Raw genomic sequence first — 20,863 nt, forward strand, 5'->3', positions numbered from 1 at the left:
ATATTTTTAATAAATGTGTTTGAGTGTCCAAGATCTTATGCACCAACCCAATATTATTCCCTAAGTGAATACTTTGAAGAGGATAATAATGATTGATGGTAATACTAATGGTTTATGCAAGAACTCATGTATTTAATTGCAATGTTTAGATTATTGGTTTTGTCATTGTTTAAAATAGATTTAGTCCTCTTAAATTACTGTGCCCTTGCAGGGCGTCACATGTACTTCTACACCTTCTGTTCCATCTTATGTGATTTGTGATATGCAATAAAGATTTGACTTTGAATTAAAGTGATAGAGAAAAATGCCCGCGTTGACGAATTTGGGTTTTCGCGGTTATAGCCCTGGGCATTTTAATTTTAACTTGTACTTTAAAGCGAGACTTAAATCGTGTTTCAGTAACGTCTAACCATCGCGTTCCTGACAAAATGTATGGGATTTACTTTGATCGTTTGTTTTGTGACGATTTTTAACCAGCCGTTAATGGTACACACTATGAATGTAATGTACTGATAATATTTTAATCATTTTATACATTTAAATATTAAATACTAGTAGGATGATTTTTAATAATGCAATGCAATTAACATTTAATTTAAATAATGCTTGGTCTGAAAATGCGAAAGCTAATATGAGAGCTTTTAACTGAATAATATGGCATATACAAGGTGCCCGTGAGCATTGCGAGACATTTTAACTAAGCATTCCTGGTAATATTTAGAAACTAAAATGTCATATAAAAATTTCTGTCGGCGATTACACGGTGAATTGAAATGCCCGCCTATATACGCCCATTTACAGCGACTCATTGATTCAGTGACTGACTGTCAGGGAGTAGTGAACATTTTAAATTTCGTATTTATGCATCAGAATATGGTAAAATCAAAACTTTGAGTTTTCCAATGTTATGCGTGGTAGAGATATCTTGAAGAGCGATTTTCAACCACTAGGATAATCATACATAGTCATAGTAAACAGCTTTCACTTCTACTAAGTATTGAACTAAATACGTGATACACGAAATACGTGTAAAAGGGGTGTTCATGTTGATACATTTCGGCTCAAAATGCTCAAATTATGTACAATATTTTTTTTTGCTAATTTCGCGGTTGGTCAAAGTTTCGCGAAAAATAAATACTTACCTCATTCAAATAAGAGCATTTACTTACGTTTAAATCTTACCTTATAACATTCTTCACCGGTGTTACTTCAAACTGTCTCCTCACGATATCCAGCAACTTCTCTACTCCAACCTTCACCCTTTCCAAGCTGACCTTCTCCATTTCCTCCGCGCCCTCTCCATATATCCACGCCAGCAATACATTAGGCTGTTCCTCCACTGTTATGAGGCCAAAAATCTCCGTGATCCACTGGTCTTCTTTAGAGAATATCTTCTTATCTTCCTCTTGCCAGAGGAGAGTGAAATTGGCAGGTGATTTCGGCCACCAAGGCTTCTCGAACTCGATGTAGATTTTGCCGAGCGCGCAGAATTGTAGGTTGTTTATGGTGTTCACTTTTTCGGCCGGTAGCGCGGGGTTGAAGAGTTGAGAGTGCCTGAAAAACATACCTAAGTAGAGTGACGGCTATAGTTATTTGCTCCTTCGTAGTAAGACTTCTATTGCCTTGTTCCTTTCTGCTTCACTATGGAGGGGCCAACAGCTTAACAGCTATAGCAGTTATATAAAAATCATAGTAGTGTGTTCTGTTAAGTGAGCATACAATCCCATCCCATTGCCCCAATTTGGAGCTTTGACAGCGCTTTCACAGTTTTCTTACTGTATCACGACGACACACGACACGACACTGGACACGAGATTATCGTCACGACACATCTGGGGATCGAAATGTATGGGGTTGTATGCTGACGCTTTTATACTAAACACACAACATAAAAAAATGATGATAACGCTCTTCGCAGCGTACAGGCTTCCACTTCATGTGGACCAGAGAGCTGCCAGGGTTCCCTGGTTTGGCTACTGATCCACATGATGCTCTCCACCGCTTTATTATACATATACTTTTGCCTCTAAGGCGTTGAATAATGATGGTGGAAAGGAAATATTCGCCACAGATGGATATGTCTCAGTTGCTTAGTAGAAGGACGAGCTGGATGGCATTTCTTGAGGGTTGATTATAGCATTCACAGCTTCCAGGCCTTTATATAGATAGCGTCTAGTCTCTGTGGTACCTCGTAATCGCTAGTCGACCCTCGCCCGAAGCAGAGCAGTTTTCCTTGTCGTAAAAGTAAAGACTTTTAAAAATGTATTCTACATACCTTTCTTTCAGCACTCCAATGGAAATAGTGACGATAACACTCTTGGCAGCGTACAAGCTGCCATCTTTACACTTGACGTGCACCAGAGGGCTCCCAGAGTCCCCTTGATTGCTGCTCCACTTGATGCTCTCCACTTCTTTGTTCAGCAGGATGTTGACGGGAATTGCCTTAGATGGGTCTGGGTATTTGCTCTGTAAATATGAATAAGTTGTAGCAATTTTACGAGACAATTTTTTTTCTTGAGTTTCTTTCGATTTGACAAAATATTGTAGGAAAATGACACAAATTCCCTTCGCCTAATTTGCGCAAATACAGCTTTGAACATTGTAGTGGAAATTTTGACAATTGAAGTAGGCGCTGTACGGCCTGGAATACTATACGGTTGCAGTGGCCGTCTCAAGTCTCAACCGCTCTTGACACAGCGTTGCAACAGTCATCCGTCAGGGATGCAGTGGCCATCGATGATGGTGGTATAAAAACTAACCACAAAACGCCATGGCGTCGTGCAGCGCTATCGGCTTCTGTTATAATAACGATCACGGAGCAAAGCCTTGGACGGACATGGCGAAACTATAAGGGTTCCTAGTTGACTACAGAACCCTAATAACTGTGGGTACAATATTTTGCTACACTTTAGCCGAATAAATTTATATCGCTACCGAAAAATAATAGTACCGTTAGTTTTTCGGGTACCTTAACCGCTTTCATAAAGGTACCCTATCAGCTTAGCTGTCGCAACGCAACGAATCGGCGAGTGCGGCGGACGAGGGGCGAGGTCAACCCGCTTGAGAGACAATTTTTCGGTATTGAAAAATACCGGTACCGTTATTTTAAAACGGTAGTGATACCTTTATATTCGAGCCGCGCGGTATCGTAATTTTATACCGCCGCTACCATACCGTTATACCGTAACCGAAATCAGTCCCTGGTTGCAACAGATAGGTACCATCTATATATAATTTGTGATTTGTTGCCCTAGTACATTTTCTCCATGGAAATACTTACCAAAAGCACATCCAATATAGTAGCGTACCCCTTTCCCTTCCAATGGAGCATGAACTCCCCTTCAGAGTTCCAAAACTCCTCCAATCCCTTCAATGACTTCCCTTGCTTGGGGTCCTTCTGTCCTCCGAGGTGACTATTCCTTTCATACCACTCCAGGAACATGTTAGTCAGTTTGGGGTCCTTTTTTAGGGTTGTGTTTGATTTAGCACTGTTAAAGAAACATATAGTTATAAGCGTGTGAAAGATTATAGTAGAATTATCACAGATATATTGTAATTATTTGAGTACAGAGCCTGTAATGTCCATCTCTGTGATAAACTCAGTTCTGATGGTCATGAAAATCTGTCAGTTCTACCTGAAACATGTCATCAGATATCATTTAATAAGATCTAATCTTTTCATAGCTATGATTAGGTTCTAAAATAAGAAGCCACTGTGCGGAGTTGTCTGCAAAAAAAAATCATATTCGCTCCGGCATTTTCGTGGTAGACTGGTACCCCAGAGCAACGAGTTCGCCCGAAGCGGATAATTTTTCCATATTTTGTACAGTCAGCGTCAAATACTCTGTAGCAGTCAAAGTGGCCAAATAGTTCGGTACACCATACTAACTACACCATAAATATATGGTGTACCGAACTATTTGGCTACTTTGGTTGCTACAAAGTATTTGACGCTGACTGTACTATCAAGCTCAATGCCTGATTTAGCTTAGAGGTCTGGAGGCCTCGGGTAATAAAGGAGTGGAGGCCCCCTGGCCCCAAATTTATTCCATATAAAATGGTAAATTTACCAAATTCTCTATTGTGGGGGGCCCCTCTTTTGTGGAGGCCCGGGGCAGTAGCCCCGGTTGCTCTCCCCTAAATCCGGCCCTGATCAAGCTAAAAATTCAACTTACGCATTCCGCACACATTCAGAAATTCCCTTTTTGCTGTTTTTATCCGCCTTCGCCACTTCTTCGTTAAAAGCGTCGACAATATCCTCCGCCTTATCATTTGGCACCAGATCCCCGTTTGACAGTAGGAACCATTTGTTATCTGGCTCCGGCCTGCCCAGTAGACCTAATGGGTTGGCTAGTTCGAACACTAAGTTGTCTTTTTCACCGTGGCACCTGGAATAAAAATTATGGACGATCATTGGTGTTGTAGGATTTCATGTAACAATGTCTTAAGGATGTTTTCTTGGCAGAAAACATGGTAATAGTTATTTTTTTACAAGGTGGTAAAGTTGTTGTTTTACAGCTCGTGCTAATTATCAAAATTAGTCGAGTAAGCGAAATATTCCAAAATTAAACCACCATTGAGCGTAGCGAGTGGTTCGAGATGTGGAATATTGAGCGTTGCGAGGGTTTCAAGCCTCGTGGCTTAAACAAACTTTGCCTCCGAGTGAAACACAATTTTTTTGACTACACAAACGCGAGGAAAATACTAACTATGAAATATCAAAAAATCAAACCAAATCAAATCCAAATGAAGGTAATAAAAAAATCATTCAAAATCATCATGTACAGCCGAGGGGTTTGTGTAGTTCGTAGTTACTTTTTAAAAAAAATTCACTACACCAACTGGTAAGGGCCCTCTTGATTGTTCAAAAACTAATGAAAAAGTTGCATTTTATCCACATGTTTCTTTATGTTAGCTGGTACAGTCAGCTTCAATAGTAGCGGATGAAACAACGCGCCAAAAATATCTGACATCCCAGATAACTTTCCAAATATTGATAAATTTCTAAAAATCACATTCAAAAGTATATCTTTTACGGCCTTAGTTGTTCTATATTTAAGACATGACTTTTTGTTAAGCTGTTACAGAATGACATACTTATGAAGCGTTATTTGATCCGCTACTTTTGATGCTGACTGTACCAGCTAACATAAGGAAACAACTCAAAATTTGCTATCTGATTACTTTGCCCCCCATGTGGATAAAATGCAACTTTTTCATTAGTTTTTGAACAATCAAGAGGGCCCTTACCAGTTGGTGTGGTGAAAATTTTTTTAATCTACGAACTAAACAAACCCCTCGGCTATGAAAAGAACGCTCCGACCGTGCGTGCTCGATGCTGACCGCCATACATTGATGACAGAAATACGTTTCGTGGCGCTCAGGTCAAAGCCAATAGTACATAAATACAAATAAACGAATACGAATAAGAAGCGTCCCATATGATCATTTGGTATTGTGTGTAGAGCTGGCGTAATTACCGCAAGAAGAACGTCTCCAGACCAACATTTAGAGCACAAGACCTGAGCATGCAACGAAACACCACACGGCGCCTAGGTCTACCTTCCCCTCCGAACTGGACAGTTTTTAGGGTTCCGTAGCCAAATGGCATAAAACGGAACCCTTATAGTTTCGCCATGTCCGTCTGTCTGTCTGTCTGTCTGTCTGTCTGTCTGTCTGTCTGTCTGTCTGTCTGTCCGAGGCTTTGCTCCGTGGTCGTTAGTGCTAGAAAGCTGAAATTTGGCATGGATATATAAATCAATAAAGCCGACAAAGTCGTACAATAAAATCTAAAAATTTAATTTTTTTTAGGGTACCTCCCCTACACGTAAAGTGGGGGTGAATTTTTTTTTTCGCTTCAGCCCTAGAGTGTGGGGTATCGTTGGAAAGGTCTTTCAAAACTAATAGGGGTTTTCAAGAAACATTTTTTGATAAAGTGAATATATTCGGAGATAATCGCTCCGGAAGAAAAAAAAAATGTGTCCCCCCCCCTCTAACTTTTGAACCATAGGTCCAAAAAATATGAAAAAAATCGTGGAAGTAGAGCTTAAGAAAGACATTAAATGAAAACTATAGCGGACATGATCAGTTTAGCTGTTTTTGAGTTATCGCAAAAAGTTTTCCCTTCATAGTAAAAAGACTTACTTTAATTAGGTACTGATTATGCAAATTTGCCTATTTGTTTAACTCGGGTGAAAGGTACCGTTTCATCCCTTGGTTAACAATTTACTATACTTTAAGCTCCAGTTTAGCTTATTGTGAAGGAAGAGTAACTACGGAACCCTACACTGAGCGTGGCCCGACATGCTCTTGGCCGGTTATTTATCCTGCCCCCGATTTTATGAGCAGACAACACCTTCAGCCCGGCGTCATGGAGAAGCCGTAATATTAGCGACCACTTTTGTTCCTTCTATAACTACGTATGAGTGGTCTTTGTTTTGACACTTTACACCTCCAAATTTTATTAGTATTAGTACTCTGACATTGGGGACCTTTTACATCTCCAGATTTAATGTGTTTTTAACCATAGAGACTATACATCTCTATTGTATTGTAGTAATTATTTATTTTAAGATTATTATAATGTAATGTTTACCCAGGTATTGGCTGTTGTATTTATAAATGTTGTTATGTATTTTTCATGTCACTATATGATGTTACTATAAATGTTGTATTGACTTGTAAAAGAGCCCTTGAGGCCTACTTGCAGAATAAATTTTTGAATTTTGAATTTTGATTTTTTGACGCCATTGTTTGGGACTGCAACGGCTGATCTCTGAACTGCTAACACTACTCAGATTGCGACAGTATTGCAGAAGGTTCCTTTGTTGCACCAGGGGGCCTACCGCGAAAACCGAAATTCGCAAATTGCGGGGATCTTTCTCTTTTACTCTCACTAAGACGTAATTAGAGTGACAGAGAAAAATACCCGCAATTGGCGAACTTCGATTATCGCGGTTATAGCCCTGTAGCATTCCAAGTCGGACACTTACCAAGCAGCGCCTAGGTCCACTTTCCCCTCTCCGAACTGTACAGAGTTGATCCTGCCCCCGATCCGGTCAGCGGCTTCTAGCCCCAGAACTTTCAGCCCGGCATCGTGGAGACGCCGTACGGCGGCTATCCCTGACGCTCCGCAGCCTATCACTACTACGTCCATGAGTTGTCTGTAAAAACACGTTTTTTCAGAGATGCACCGGATAATCGGTTACTATCCAGTCTTTATTTTTTTATTCGGCCGGATACCGAATAGTCACATATTATCCGGCCGGATACCGGATAGTCACATACTATCCGGCCGGATACCGGATAGTCACCTACTGTCCGGACGGATACCGGACAGTAACTTGGTTTTGGGGTAAACAAATTAAATCCAATAACAGTCACGGTCATAATCACGCCAAGTCAATATGTAGACGTATAGTACTGCCGGCCGATTATTTGGCGGCCGGATACCGAATATTCGGCCGATGATCACGCCGAATATTCGATATCCGGCTACTCAACTATCCGTTGCATCTTTTTTTTTATGCTTAGCTCCGTTCGTAATGCGAGCGGCGGACTGGCATCCTGCGGTTGCGAGTTCTAGTCGGCTGGGAATTTTGTCTCTAGTGCATAGATGCTTTGCATAAGTATGTAATATTATTCCAGTGATTTTACCCTTTGTATGGTGGGACTTCAAATAATTTACTCGTAGGTATAATAGTTAAATTATCCAAGTGCATAATAATTATTATTCTGAGGAAATTGGTTTATCTATTTAATAACGATTGCACCTACAGTATCCGGTTGTACCTACAAAATGTATTTGATCCCCGCCGGCTTGCTTGATTTTGGAGCGATTATTTCACTAAATATTTCTAAATTACACACAATAGCAGAATTTATTTTCTCCGGGTTGCCTACAAGTCTGATTGCCTACAAGTTGCATACTGACTAAATTTGGAAAAAATCATTTAATAGGATCTTAACTAATTACGCCAATACCGCTTACTATATCAAGCAACTGATTGTTATAATATAAGATAAATATTTACCAACACTATTTAAACTATCTTATCGTATACCTACTTAGTACCTAAAAATAAAATATCTATGTATTTACTCACAGTTAACTAATGTAGTATAGCCAAGTATAACTAACAAAAAAACAGTAACCTAGAAAGTTTAAACACTGAATGAAAACAGTTGACGTACGGATACAAAAATACGACTTCATTTCCAAATAACAAAACCAACCTAAAAATATATCGCGAACATACGATTAGTAGATTTACGAGAACGAATTGGAACGCAAAGTCAAGGCTATACCACAGATAAGTGCTAATTAGCCACCTAAATATCTATACCAGAGACAAAAATACCTACGGGTATATTTTTTTTCATACTAATTAAACGGTATTCAATTTGGGTATCTCGGTTGTTTATGAATGAATGGATGAATGAATTATTGTTTATTTGCGGTATATGGGTTACAATAAGTTGTTACAATTTTAATTATCAAGTCCACTACTCTACTTAATTAAGCATACAAATATAAATCTAGATTATGTGGCTGAAAGTCACACAAAATAAAGATGGCTATTATGCCTATTAAAGGTATTTATATTTTTGCATTTAATTTAGCTAATCTGATGAATCATGAACATTATCCGCACCTAAATTTTCTTGAATATCAAAGAAATATTTTAATATCCTATATTGCACAACAAAGATAAACAAATTAAAAAACAGATTTACAATGTAAATAAAGGTAGCAACAGGTAGACTTATCGTTGTAAGCGATCTCTTCCAGACAACAGGAGAAAGCAGGATATAAAGAACAGTAAGTTTTTATAACAGGTAGTGCACGAATTAATCGGTAATAATGCAAATGCTATGTGATATTTTTATTTTTAGGTATACCGGTAACGGTCCCTGATTACTAGTGGCTCCGTGACCTAGCTAAAACCCCCGGGTCTGCCATTTTAGAAAAAAAAAATATTGAATTAAAAAAAATCGAACCTGCTCACAAAGTTTCACGAAAATCGAGTAATAAGAGCTGTGAGAAGAAATCATTTTTACTCAACATAAAGCGGAGACCGCGACCAGCTGCGCTAGGGTCAATAAGAAAAATATAAGTAAGGAATAATTATGCACCTACTAAACTCCCCTTTATTTCATTTTTTCTCTTACGTTAGGATTTTTACAATATGTATATAAAAGTAAAATATAAAAACACTTACAAAACAATACAAAAGATATAAACACATTATAAAAAACCTAACCTAGGGTGCCGCCAGCAGCGGGGCAAGGCCCAAGCTGCCGGTGGTCAGGGCCGCAGAGAGAGTAACCGCCGGACTATCCGCGTCGTGTCCAAGATCACCGCCTTCTGCATCTGACCCTTGATCCAACTCCTAGCGAGAGTCTCTCAAGGTGTTGGTCGAGACTACTAAACTTATTATTAAAAAAACTTACGACATAATTCTCGAACCGTGCACTTATAGCGACGACACAACACAACTGACTCAAGGTTTATCTCGATTGACCCGGGGTCAATACCTAAAGTGATCGAAAGTTATCACAATTGGAGAATAATGTGATATCGTGTAGATATGAATTCTTATGTAGTACGGTCACGTCTGAAAATATCGATAGGTACGAAAAACGTGCTGAAATATGTATACACGACTTTATTGCCCATATATTAAGGTAGTTTGGACCGGGTACGTCCTTAAATTACGTCCAAAAGAGAGGTATGGGCATTGTGAATAACATCTCGCTTTGTGTGGTAGGGCACAGCACAGTGGATGTCATTCCAGATCTAGAGCGGAGCCCAACTGGGGAAGTACCTCCACCTTACAGAAAACCGCAGCCAAATAACACTAGACCCTACTCATAGTATTGTGTTCCTGTCGGTGATTAAGGTTGCCAGAGCTCAACGAGGGGGAGGGGATTTGGGTCGGCAACGCGCATGTAACTCCTCTGGAGTTGCAGGTGTACATAGGCTACGGAGACTGCTTACCATCAGGCGGGCCGTATGCTAGTTTGCCACCGACGTGGTATAAAAAAAAAGTAGTGTATACATATTTTTGACACATTTTTCAGACGTGACTGTACGCTGTAGATTCATGCGTGTCAGCATATAGGTACATTTATTGAATACAACAAACAATAATTATCAATTTATTTAAAACTTAATCCTAGGTACACTCAAGGTATTAAATATATACACGTACAAAGTGTCAAAAATATGTATACACTACCTTAAAGTATAGGCAGTAAGGTCGTGTATACATATTTTTGGCACTTCGTCCGTGTCGATATTTAATACCTTGACTGTACCATATAGTAGCATATATACATACTATAATTTAACATCTTTCATGATAAAAATGGCCGTACACAGGCCGACCTAGCCCCAAACTAAGCAAAGATACTATACTATACGACGATATACATACGAGTACGTATATAGATAAATAGTTAAATACATACTCATATACATGAAAACACTCATGACTCAGGAACATTATATCTGTGTTCATCACAAAAATAAATGCCCTAGTCAAGTCAATATATTCTTTATTCAAATAGGCCTAGCAACAAGCACTTTTAAATCGTCAAATTTTACAAATATCATCTTATTAATCTAAATATCAGAGCAATTTATTGATGCAGTTATTATTGTTCTAAAAAAACATTGAATTATTATAGACATGGTAAACTTAATAATAAGAATTTCACAAAAGGATCTTCAAACACCAAATTTGTATAAAAATAGTAGTCTAGAAACTTTCTAGAATAAAATCTAAATGTCAAAAAATACGGTATATATACATTGAATTATCAATTTCATCGTTATTAACATAACAATAAATAATTCATTATTTACAATCACACTTAATCCCACGGTGTTTCATCATTCATGTAGTAAATAGGATTCGAATTTCGAACCCGGGACCATATCGGATTCATTGGGATCGTGCACGACGACAGCACCACACAGCGGTTGCAACTTGCAACTATAGGCCGTATTTTGTCACAACTATTAAGCGAGAAGTAAATCGTAATAATTTCAGTGAAAACTACTGAAAGGATTTTAATGCGGTTTATACCTATGAATATAGTGATTCTTGAGGAAGGTTAAAGCTTATAATTTGTTAAGGTTTTTGTGTAAACTGGTTGAAATATGACGATATCTGCTGATGAAATCAGAAAAATGGGGTATATGGTGGAATTGTCTCTCTTTTATTGGTCTACAAAAAAGTCCGCGATGGTGTACGAGTATAAACCTTTAATGAAAACTTACTATATCCATTCTTATCTTCTACAAAAAGATTTCATAATATTTGGTAGGTCAAACAAAAAACAAACACATACATACATACAGTAGGTATTAATAATGATCAAATTACTTAAATACGTTAATTACATTAAGCATTTCATACAGATTACAAAAACCTCCTGGTTTTATTAATTTTCTTGATCTATCAAGACCGGTGCGGGTCTGAACTCTGGTCTAGTTCCCAATATAGACCTCTACTTTTATCTCCCTCTCAGACATAACCACTTGTCTTCTATAAGAAAGACAAAAGTGGTCGCTGAAACCTTAAACTTGCCCTCAAAAGGTTATGTTACGCGATATTTAAAATAAAAGTAAGTATCCTCTACTAAGAACGTGCGGTTAACCTCTACTACGAAATGACTGCGAAAACTGCGGACTTGAGCTTTAAAATATTATAGTATTTATTTTTCATATACTTAGTTGTTAACTCCACACAAGTTATAATTATAACCTTAATAATAATAATTCAGCCTATATACGTCCCACTGCTGGGCACAGGCCTCCTCTCATGTGCAAGAGGGCTCGGGCTATAGTCCCCACGCTAGCCCAATGCGGATTGGGGACTTCACATACACCTTTGAATTTCTTCGCAGATGTGTGCAGGTTTCCTCACGATGTTTTCCTTCACCTTTCGAAAAGCTAGTGGTAAATATCAAATGACATTTCGTACATAAGTTCCGAAAAACTCATTGGTATGAGCCAGGATTTGAACCCACGACCTCCGGATTGAAAGTCGGACGTCATATCCACTCGGCTACCACCGCTTATATTTAACCTTAATTTTAATTTCAATCTTAAAACGCAAACAAACGCTATTGAGGTGACTATATCCAAGCTATGTGAAAAACACTCTTTCTTCTTCCTCGCGTTGTCCCGGCATTTTGCCACGGCTCATGGGAGCCTGGGGTCCGCTTGACAACAAATCCCAAGATTTGACGTAGGCACTAGTTTTTACGAAAGCGACTGCCATCTGATCTTCCAACACAGAGGGTAAACTAGACCTGTTTGGGATTAGTCCGGTTTCCTCACGATGTTTTCCTTCACCGAAAAGTGACTGGTGATGGCGCTTCCGCCGTTATTAACGGTGCTCCAATATAAATACAACGCTGCGCGACGCAGTGCGGCGTAAGCGCCATCGACAATAAGGGCCCTTTTCATAAATAATGCCACATTTAACATGGGTAGGCTATATTGGACGTATTATTTGTTGTGATACTGACTATAAGAAGCAAATCCTTTTGTATATATTATACACAATCATACTACAGGGTACTTAGCTTTCAGAAAACTTTCTTTCTTTTCACTGTTCTGCGTGATGATGAACCAAAAAAGCATCCCAAGTCTATACTTTGTGTAGCCGCCGACTAGATTCGCAACATTCTTGCGCACAACGGGCCGCCTGCGGGGTGACCACAAACAAGACCCATTAAAGAAAATTCCGGATATTACTGGATTTCAAACATATTCGTAATTTGAATACGGAAACTAACAATATATTTTTTATGCCACAGATCTTAAAATGATACGCTTCTATTCGAGGCCCCAACGAGCCGTAGCCATTTTGATGGTTGTCAATCTGTGTAACATGTGTGCGTATAAAAAAAATGTGTGTGTGTAGGTTTTTAGCACGTTTTTAGGGATGTGGACTTGTCGGTTTTAATTTTATCATGTTATATATCGATATTCTCTACACAGCGGGCGGAATAGCTATTAATTGAAACTTCGATATCTTCTCTAACAATCAACATAACAGAAATGCTAATGAATACTTTATAATATAGGTAATAAAATAACTCTATTATTGCGGAAAACATATTTTTGGTTTTGACCGGTGCACCATGGATTTCCGCCGTTGATTATTGTAATAACGAACTCACATAAACATAACTGGTTGATAAGGATATTTGAAGTTGTGTTATAATGGTTATCTGTTCATTATAGGTAGTTTAATTCCTTTCAAGTAAAATTAAAATCGTAAAATTTTAATTGTATGACTACGGGCGGTTAAACGCAGCTCGCCATCGTAACTCAGATCTTAGGGGGCGGGCAAGAGGACCGGGGGGGGGGGGAATATAGTTGTTATTATTATTATCCATTAACATTTCCATGATGTTAATTTTTAATGAAGATATCGAAGCTTCAATTAATTACTATTCCGTTCCGCTTTCGCAGATTATCGATATATAACATGATTAAAATCGACAAGTCCACATCCCTAAAACGCACACATACACAGCTTGCCCATCTAAGTGGCTACGGCTTGAGTATCAAATTTTGTACTGAGAACAGACAAGGAGGGCCTTGGTTTAAACAGTGGCAATGAAATTAAACATTAGTTGTTTATGTTTACTATTGTAATATATTCAATCGGATATTGGTCACGGACGTTACGTACCACACAAAGAAACCTTGATGACAATCATTATTATATTTGTAAATAAAACAGCAGATCCGTTTGTTTTTTAGGGTTCCGTAGTCAACTATAAGACTAGTTTCGCCATGGCCGTCTGTCTGTGTGTCAATCCGTGATGGTTAGTGCTATAGAAAGCTGAAATTCGGTATGTCTATTTTGACGGACGGGTAACTACGGAACCCTACACTGAGCAGGTCGTTTTTGTTCGTTATTTTCGCCTTTCTGAGTGATAAAAGTATTAAGAATCCATCTAAATTCTAAGGTAACTCTGAACCGACTTGAATAGAACAAAGACTTTATTCTGATATCATTATAAAAAGAAAAAAAAAATATTTATTCAGGTATCAACCCATTAAATTACAATAACGCAAATATACAATTAAATTAAATATACAATTAAATTTCTCTAGACTAATATTAAAGCTAATTATATAGGTGCAGCGGGGAAACCTTGCTCATACAGTAGCAGGTTGTATACACTACTTTAACAATACTGTTCGCCGTTTCGCTCACTCTCCCGACAAACGACCAGTGCCTTTTACGCATTATAGCGTAAAAGTCATCTACTCTGTTCTCGGCGAACATACCAGACGCACTACACCGCCACGGTAGCCGTAACATTGCACGAAACGCGTTGTTGTTATAAACGTCATTTTCATAGAAATTTAACATTTAGAGTTAGCTTGGGCCCACTGTAGAAATTATACCTGACGCGGCGAATGATGATCCGTATGACAGTCGCTCTAAAAACCTTTTGGATAGACCTAATTTTAAAAATAATTGAAGAAAATTGTTTTCGAATAAATTGAAACCGTGCCCAGATTGAAGAAATAGGTTTTATCGTATTTTTATTACTTAATTGATATATTTCAAAATAAAATAAAATGAGTTAAAGTACCAAAAAGTCTAAATATATTTGACATTGTCAGTTACTTCATACAAAAATTAACTGTCATAGATAGGTATCATCATTCGGCGCGTCAAGTATAACAATTGAAGTTTCAACGTTGGCATAAATTTATTTAGCTAATAATCTTGAAGTTGGTTTCTTAGGTTGAGCTGGAGCGAGGCCAGAAGACGAGCTGAAGATAGGAAGGCGTGGCGCGAGCTTGTGAAGGCCCTTTGCACCTCTGGGGTGCTTTAGGACAACAACAACAAACAATAATCTTGAAACTATCGCTTTTAGATATATTATATAAATCGCTTTTTAATTAGATCGCCTGTGTCTGCATTCATTTAGGCCTAGTCTTTTGTACTTATGGTATATTATTAATTTGTTCAAAAAAGAGTATTTCTATTTGTATGAAATCATGGTCACACTACAAAAGATGCAAGTTTTTCAATCACGTCGGACAACGTCCTTACCTCAGAAGGTCTGTCATGTCGCTAACATTTTCATACAAACATTGTTGTTGTAGTCGGTTTACGATTAACGACTGTTGTTCATCCGGTGTGATAGAGCAGGTACAGCCCAGTTTTGAATTTTGGTACCTATATATCAGGAGTTGCCAGAATACAAAGTCGAATTTAGCTTCTAAATGCCTTCTCAAGTTATGCGGTAACGAACGTGGCCGGATATCCTTGTAACGGGGCTTCCTTCCGTTGCTGAAAGACAACCAACAACCTCTGGTCGATTATCCAGACCACAAAAACTTTATACTATTCCTTGAAATTATCAAACATATAGTGCGTTATGAGCGCCAAGCGTCAAGGGGAAATGTTATGTTTAATTTGAAAATTGGCAGTTTCTTATCTAGATTCTATTATAAAATAGCGTTACCTAGTTTGCGTCTGGAACAGCGCCATCTATCAGGAAATTAGAACAACAAACTGAACTAACGCCTTGTCTAATTTTCTGTACAAAACAGCCTACCGATTTTTGCGGGGGAGGGGCACGTCCAATGTATGACCAATATTGAAACTTAAACCCTGTTAAACAAGTATTTGACATCAGGTTTCTAACACTGGCAACATTTTACTGTAATCAAGAGTCATTCATAGAGCTGCTTACGTCTGATTGACGTTTGAAATATCAAAACGATTCTAAATTTTCTTATGTCTCTAGTAAATGTCTCATGATTGGTGCCGTTACCATATTCAGGCAGTTCACACAGTTTCGTTAAAATTACGATATAGGGGTCTCTATATTTAAGGCCGGCTGAAATGACTGAGGCTTGCGCTTTGCGAAGGCCGAAGGCCGAGCTCCGCGTAGGGCCGAAGGCCCGAAGTGTCACCTTAGGGGTTTGGCTGGTTGGCGACCGACCCAATACACGACATGGTCTGAATTCGGAACGAAAACTGTAATATGAACCAACCTTAATTGATCGTCTCTCATGAAATTGTTTTTAACGATTAATTGCTAATAGGTTCGATTGTCCGATGTTAAAGCACTGGACCGAGCTAATTAAAAGTGTTGCGCAATTTATAATATAGACATATTTTATGATGTATCAATGTAGGTATATATATATTATAAATTAGCTCATCTTGTTTAAATTATATTTATAAATACTAATACTAGGTTAAGATATTTTCTTGTTGTACTAACACTCTATGGATACATTGTTTGTCCGAAATAAAGAAATTTATTAATACAAAAAATTTATTACAAAAACTGAACGGTACTTAACAAATAGTAAAAAAATTGTATACTCATCAATAATCATTTCAGATTGGTGAATGCATTATATCTTCAAATGAGATGTCTCATATTAATATCGATCGAAGAAATTATTTTGATCACCTAAAAGGACATTCCTCTGTTTAAAAGTCTTATTCGCGCTAATCAAATTTATCTTCCAATTAATTCCTAAAGTAAACATGCGGTCATAAGCACCAGGCAAAAAAGAAGCATACAAATTGTGCATTGTCCATGTGTTACATTTTGGATAGAACACCTGTAGCAGGTGGCACGGGCCGAGGCAGCCGGTGTCAAGCAACCTGTCTAATGGTGCTATAGCCTGGTTTCTATTAATACCTACAGGTTTTTTGAAATACCAGATGGCAACCAAGTATACCGCCTTATGGTAAGCGGTCAGCGTAGCCTTTGGATATCTATAACTCCAGGTAACACATTACATATTATAACTATTAAAAAATACAATTTAAATTTATATGGAATTTAAATTGTATTTTTTTATTTAATGCATGTTAGTTATAAGATGTAATGTTTTGAAAAGATGTGTCCCGCCGAGTTTCTTGCCGGTCCATATTGGGATACCCTCCTAAAATTAAGGAGGGATTTAGATCTTGGGGCAGAGGTGAAGGGTTAGAGCCGGCGTAGCGTTATTTGACGTTCATATCATAAGCGCATTGTAATACGCCTACTTGGAAAATAAACAAAAAATCTTTATCTTTGATACATTACATGCGCGTTCCCGACCATTTGAAAACCTTTACTTTCCTTTTTTGAAGAACCCCATACTGTAACCCATCGAGAGAACCTCGGCAGCTCATTCCATAGCCGGAGCGTTCGGCTAAAAAAATGCTATTTCATACATTTTGGCTCATCGACGAAAATGGGTGGAGGTGGTTTTGGTGTCTATGGAGTAACATATTTTTATCGCGCGTTGTCCTTGTTAAAACATTTCGATGTCGATGTTAAAACTTTCGTATGACTTACCTATATGGTTGAATATGGTTAAAATTATTTTTTTCTTCTAATTTTGCGTCCTAACATCTATCAATTTGACATAATTTTCAAAATGATATGGCCTTATATAACAATAAGATTGTTTAGAAAAAAATCCCTTCAAGCATGATATTATAATAATAAATTATTATAAATTATAATAATAGTTATAAGTGAGTTAAAACTTAGTATTTAAGAATTTTGCACTGCCCTGATAGGGTATCTTGTACCTCCTACTTTACAAATAACACCTGTGTATTGTAATGTACCTGATTATGCAAATAAATAAAATACAAAAATTAAAAAAAGGTTTTGGCAAATATTTCATTTTTGGTACAAGCTTTTATCGCTGACTGTACGTAACTAGTTTGTTTTATCACAGAGTTCCCATTGCCATGCCACCTCCTGTCTCCATCATCAGATCAAGCTTCATGTTATCATAATATTGCATTGTCTTCCGATTTATATATGTAAGTATTTAAATTTCAGTTCCATCAGGAAGTGGGTCAAATTTAACTTCCAATATTTGACCCACAGTAACTAACATACATGCTAACAGGAAACAGGGCAATTTTTTAAGTTATTTACGACGCTATGATTTATGTTTTTAAATTGTTAATTTTAATTTTTTTTTTCATCTTCAAAAATGATATTGAGGTTTCTAATATAATTTTTTTCTAAACTGAATAGTTTGCGCGAGAGACATTTCCAAAGTGGTAAATTGTGTCCCCCCCGCCCTGTAACTTCTAAAATAACAGAATGATAAAACTAAAAAAAATATATAATGGGCATTACCATTGCAAACTTCCACCCAAAATTGGTTTGAACGAGATCTAGTAAGTATTAGTTTTTTTTAATACGTCATAAATGGTACGGAACCCTTCGTGAGCGAGTCCAACTCGCACTTGGCCACTTTTAATTCTTTTAGGAGATATAGTGTCCCAAAATGTCCATACATAATTCAAAGTTTCCTTTTTGTTACCGCCATACAAAGTATATGGGGAAATGGTAACACAATAGGAAAAAAAATGTGGGACATTTTTTTACACCATTAGGATCGAAAGAGCTCGTGATTATGAGCAAAAGAAACACAAATTTAAATAAAATAAAAAACAAAATTAATGAAAGAAGCATTTTTTTAAAGAAACGCTTTACTAAAAGGTGCAGGTGCAAAATGAAAATCGTTTATAGAAAATGCCAATTGAAACTGAAACAATTCATTATGGTCTCGTGACTTTTCGTGGCATCTGTATCTCGTTACATTTTCTATTTGTTTGTCGTTGTACGATTGTTATTTTCTTCAGGGGGCCTAGTTGTAGGTACCTATAATCATAAAACATTGATATTGTTTTGTTTGTTTATAATGTTACCTATCTTTGACTCTATTATGTTATTTATGATTTAAAGCTTATATTAATAGGTATATTTTTTGGTTAGCTTCCCGATCTTTCGAGCAGTACCTATGAAAAAAACACATTAAAGAAACATGTAATATTATCGGATCCCTTTGTTTGACATAATTATTGAAAGTCATAATGTAATGATAGTCATATTATCATTAGTCATAACTCTGAAACCGTTAACTTTTCAGGAATTTCCTTAGATTATCCTATAGATAGGTTAGGTTAGGTTAGGTTTGTTTTATGGCAATCCTGAAAGGTTACGCGTTTCTGAGAAAAACCAAATTATGACTAACGAAAATGCGGACAAACAATACATTATGACTTAAAACTTTATGGGAAACAATAGAGACCCGTAATATTATATATTGTAAAAATTGGTAACTTAGCAACGAATTTCCAACAATGAGGTCCTGCGAACCGTATTGGTTGATAGTGTCGACACATGTATGAAACCTTGTAAATGAAAGTTGCTTTAAGTCATGAAAATAATAAGTTTACTGAATTCCAATTACATATTTCAGACACAAGTATCGAACAGGCTAATATACCTACTCGTACGCTATCAAGGCAAGGAATAAGTAGAGTGCTAATACTCATTAAGACTAAAGACATTGGCATGTAAAAAAATATAAACACCATTCATATTCAACCGTCTTTTTACAATATTTACGAATTCCATTATTATAAACATCTCGAAACAATCCTCAAATTGAAAACAATTAACAGTTACTTGTTGTAAACAATTTGAATAGTTATTTGTTTTGGCCATTGTAACCGCGCCTGAGGAACCGAATGCACCCTGCGCCTGCACTATAACTGACATAATTACGCGCAGGTAAGAGGGGCTCCGCGCTCCGCTCAGTAAGCTCGCGACTGCCGGCGAGACGCACGCCCGCCGCCATTTAAAGCCGGTCGCTATGCCCGCGAACAGGTCCGCGGTATGGCCAGCGGCCTAACCGCGACATGTTGAAGCATGCTCAGCGGCCGCCGGCGGCGAACGATGCCGACCAACGCTATCAGAACATGCCTCGGCGGCCGCACCATCATTTACCCCTCAACGTCTCCACCTTGGATTCCTCCAAGCATTCCGTCGGAGGCACCTCGGCGAGCGTCAGCCCGGGCGGGCAGCCGAATCCGAGCGTGCCCGTCCTGTCTCCCGTTCCCGTCGCGTCTCCACCAAAGATAGCCAATGGAAACGTGAATGGAGCAAGGACTACAACAATTGGGAAATCGAGGAGCATCAGAGCGGCGACCGAGGAAGCGCTCACTTCCTTGGCACTTCTCTGCCTCGTCAGTCTCCTGCTAGCTCTACTGGCGCTGCTGTTCCTTCTGAAGATATCTGCGCCGGCCACAAGTGCTCCTGAAGAGTTCGCCGTAGTGTACGAAGTGACGTTAGCTCTGTGTGCGTTGACACTCTCTCTGAACCTGTGCTGTCTTCTCGTGTGTGCTATACAGTTCCTGTTCGCAGTGAAGCTGGTGCACTCCCCATCGGCCCCCAACGGAAGGTGAGTTCACAAAATTCAATCATCCGTCAAGCGGCGGCGCCTTAACCGTTAAGAACGCTTCGAAACTGGTTATATTCACGTTCAGCACTTTAACGCGTATAAAGATTACGTTCAGACTTGCCACGGGACGTCCAAAAGCAAACAGTCTTATCTCGATTCTGGTTATCTTGCACAACGGCTAACTGTACGAAATAAACGTGGTTTCGGCTTTATGGATTTTGTATAATTAATTTAAAGTTCGTTAAACGTAACTGTAGTCGGATTCTTACACAGTTTTTTTGGCATATTATGTTATAATTTTATCTGTACGCTTGGGGTTATCGGTGTTTCCCTCCGCTGGTCGCGGGCAGGTGTTTAACGGTTGCTCATGACGGTTATTGAATGGATACGCAAAAAACTGCGGGATCAAACGGTCGTGTACGCGGTAAATCGCACGAGAGAACAAGCTTCAAATACTTTATTATGTATCATAATGTTTACATCGCAGTCAGCTCATAGTTTTACATAAACAATAAGTACTTACTACAAAAATTGCGGAGATTCTAGTGATAACAGTCGAAGCTAATGAAAATATAAATACTTTTTCTA

At 38.1% G+C, this 20,863-nt stretch overlaps 2 protein-coding genes across 4 annotated transcripts in view; one reads left to right on the forward strand and one right to left on the reverse strand.

The window, feature by feature from the left end:
* Positions 1 to 20,863, reverse strand: part of LOC133526797 (spermine oxidase-like) — a 67,250-nt gene that overhangs the window by 1,560 nt on the left and 44,827 nt on the right. The window contains exons 1-6 of one of the 3 annotated variants that reach the window (XM_061863577.1): positions 9,454 to 9,516; positions 6,993 to 7,163; positions 4,176 to 4,388; positions 3,281 to 3,488; positions 2,276 to 2,466; positions 1,183 to 1,554 (exon numbers count right to left, since the gene is read on the reverse strand). In XM_061863577.1, the coding sequence (XP_061719561.1) occupies positions 1,183 to 1,554; positions 2,276 to 2,466; positions 3,281 to 3,488; positions 4,176 to 4,388; positions 6,993 to 7,163; positions 9,454 to 9,458 (1,160 nt within the window). In that variant the 5' untranslated portion in view covers positions 9,459 to 9,516. Of the gene's footprint in view, positions 1 to 1,182; positions 1,555 to 2,275; positions 2,467 to 3,280; positions 3,489 to 4,175; positions 4,389 to 6,992; positions 7,164 to 8,105; positions 8,323 to 9,453; positions 9,517 to 20,863 lie in introns of those variants that run through there. The other 2 variants (XM_061863578.1, XM_061863579.1) reach the window with 2 other exon arrangements.
* Positions 19,619 to 20,863, forward strand: part of LOC133526802 (uncharacterized) — a 57,962-nt gene continuing 56,717 nt past the window's right edge. The window contains exon 1 of the mRNA XM_061863588.1: positions 19,619 to 20,275. Within this exon, the coding sequence (XP_061719572.1) occupies positions 19,734 to 20,275 (542 nt within the window). The 5' untranslated portion in view covers positions 19,619 to 19,733. The remainder of the gene's footprint in view (positions 20,276 to 20,863) is intronic.

The sequence above is a fragment of the Cydia pomonella genome, chromosome 17 (genome assembly GCF_033807575.1).
Source record: "Cydia pomonella isolate Wapato2018A chromosome 17, ilCydPomo1, whole genome shotgun sequence".
NCBI lineage: Eukaryota > Metazoa > Arthropoda > Insecta > Lepidoptera > Tortricidae > Cydia > Cydia pomonella.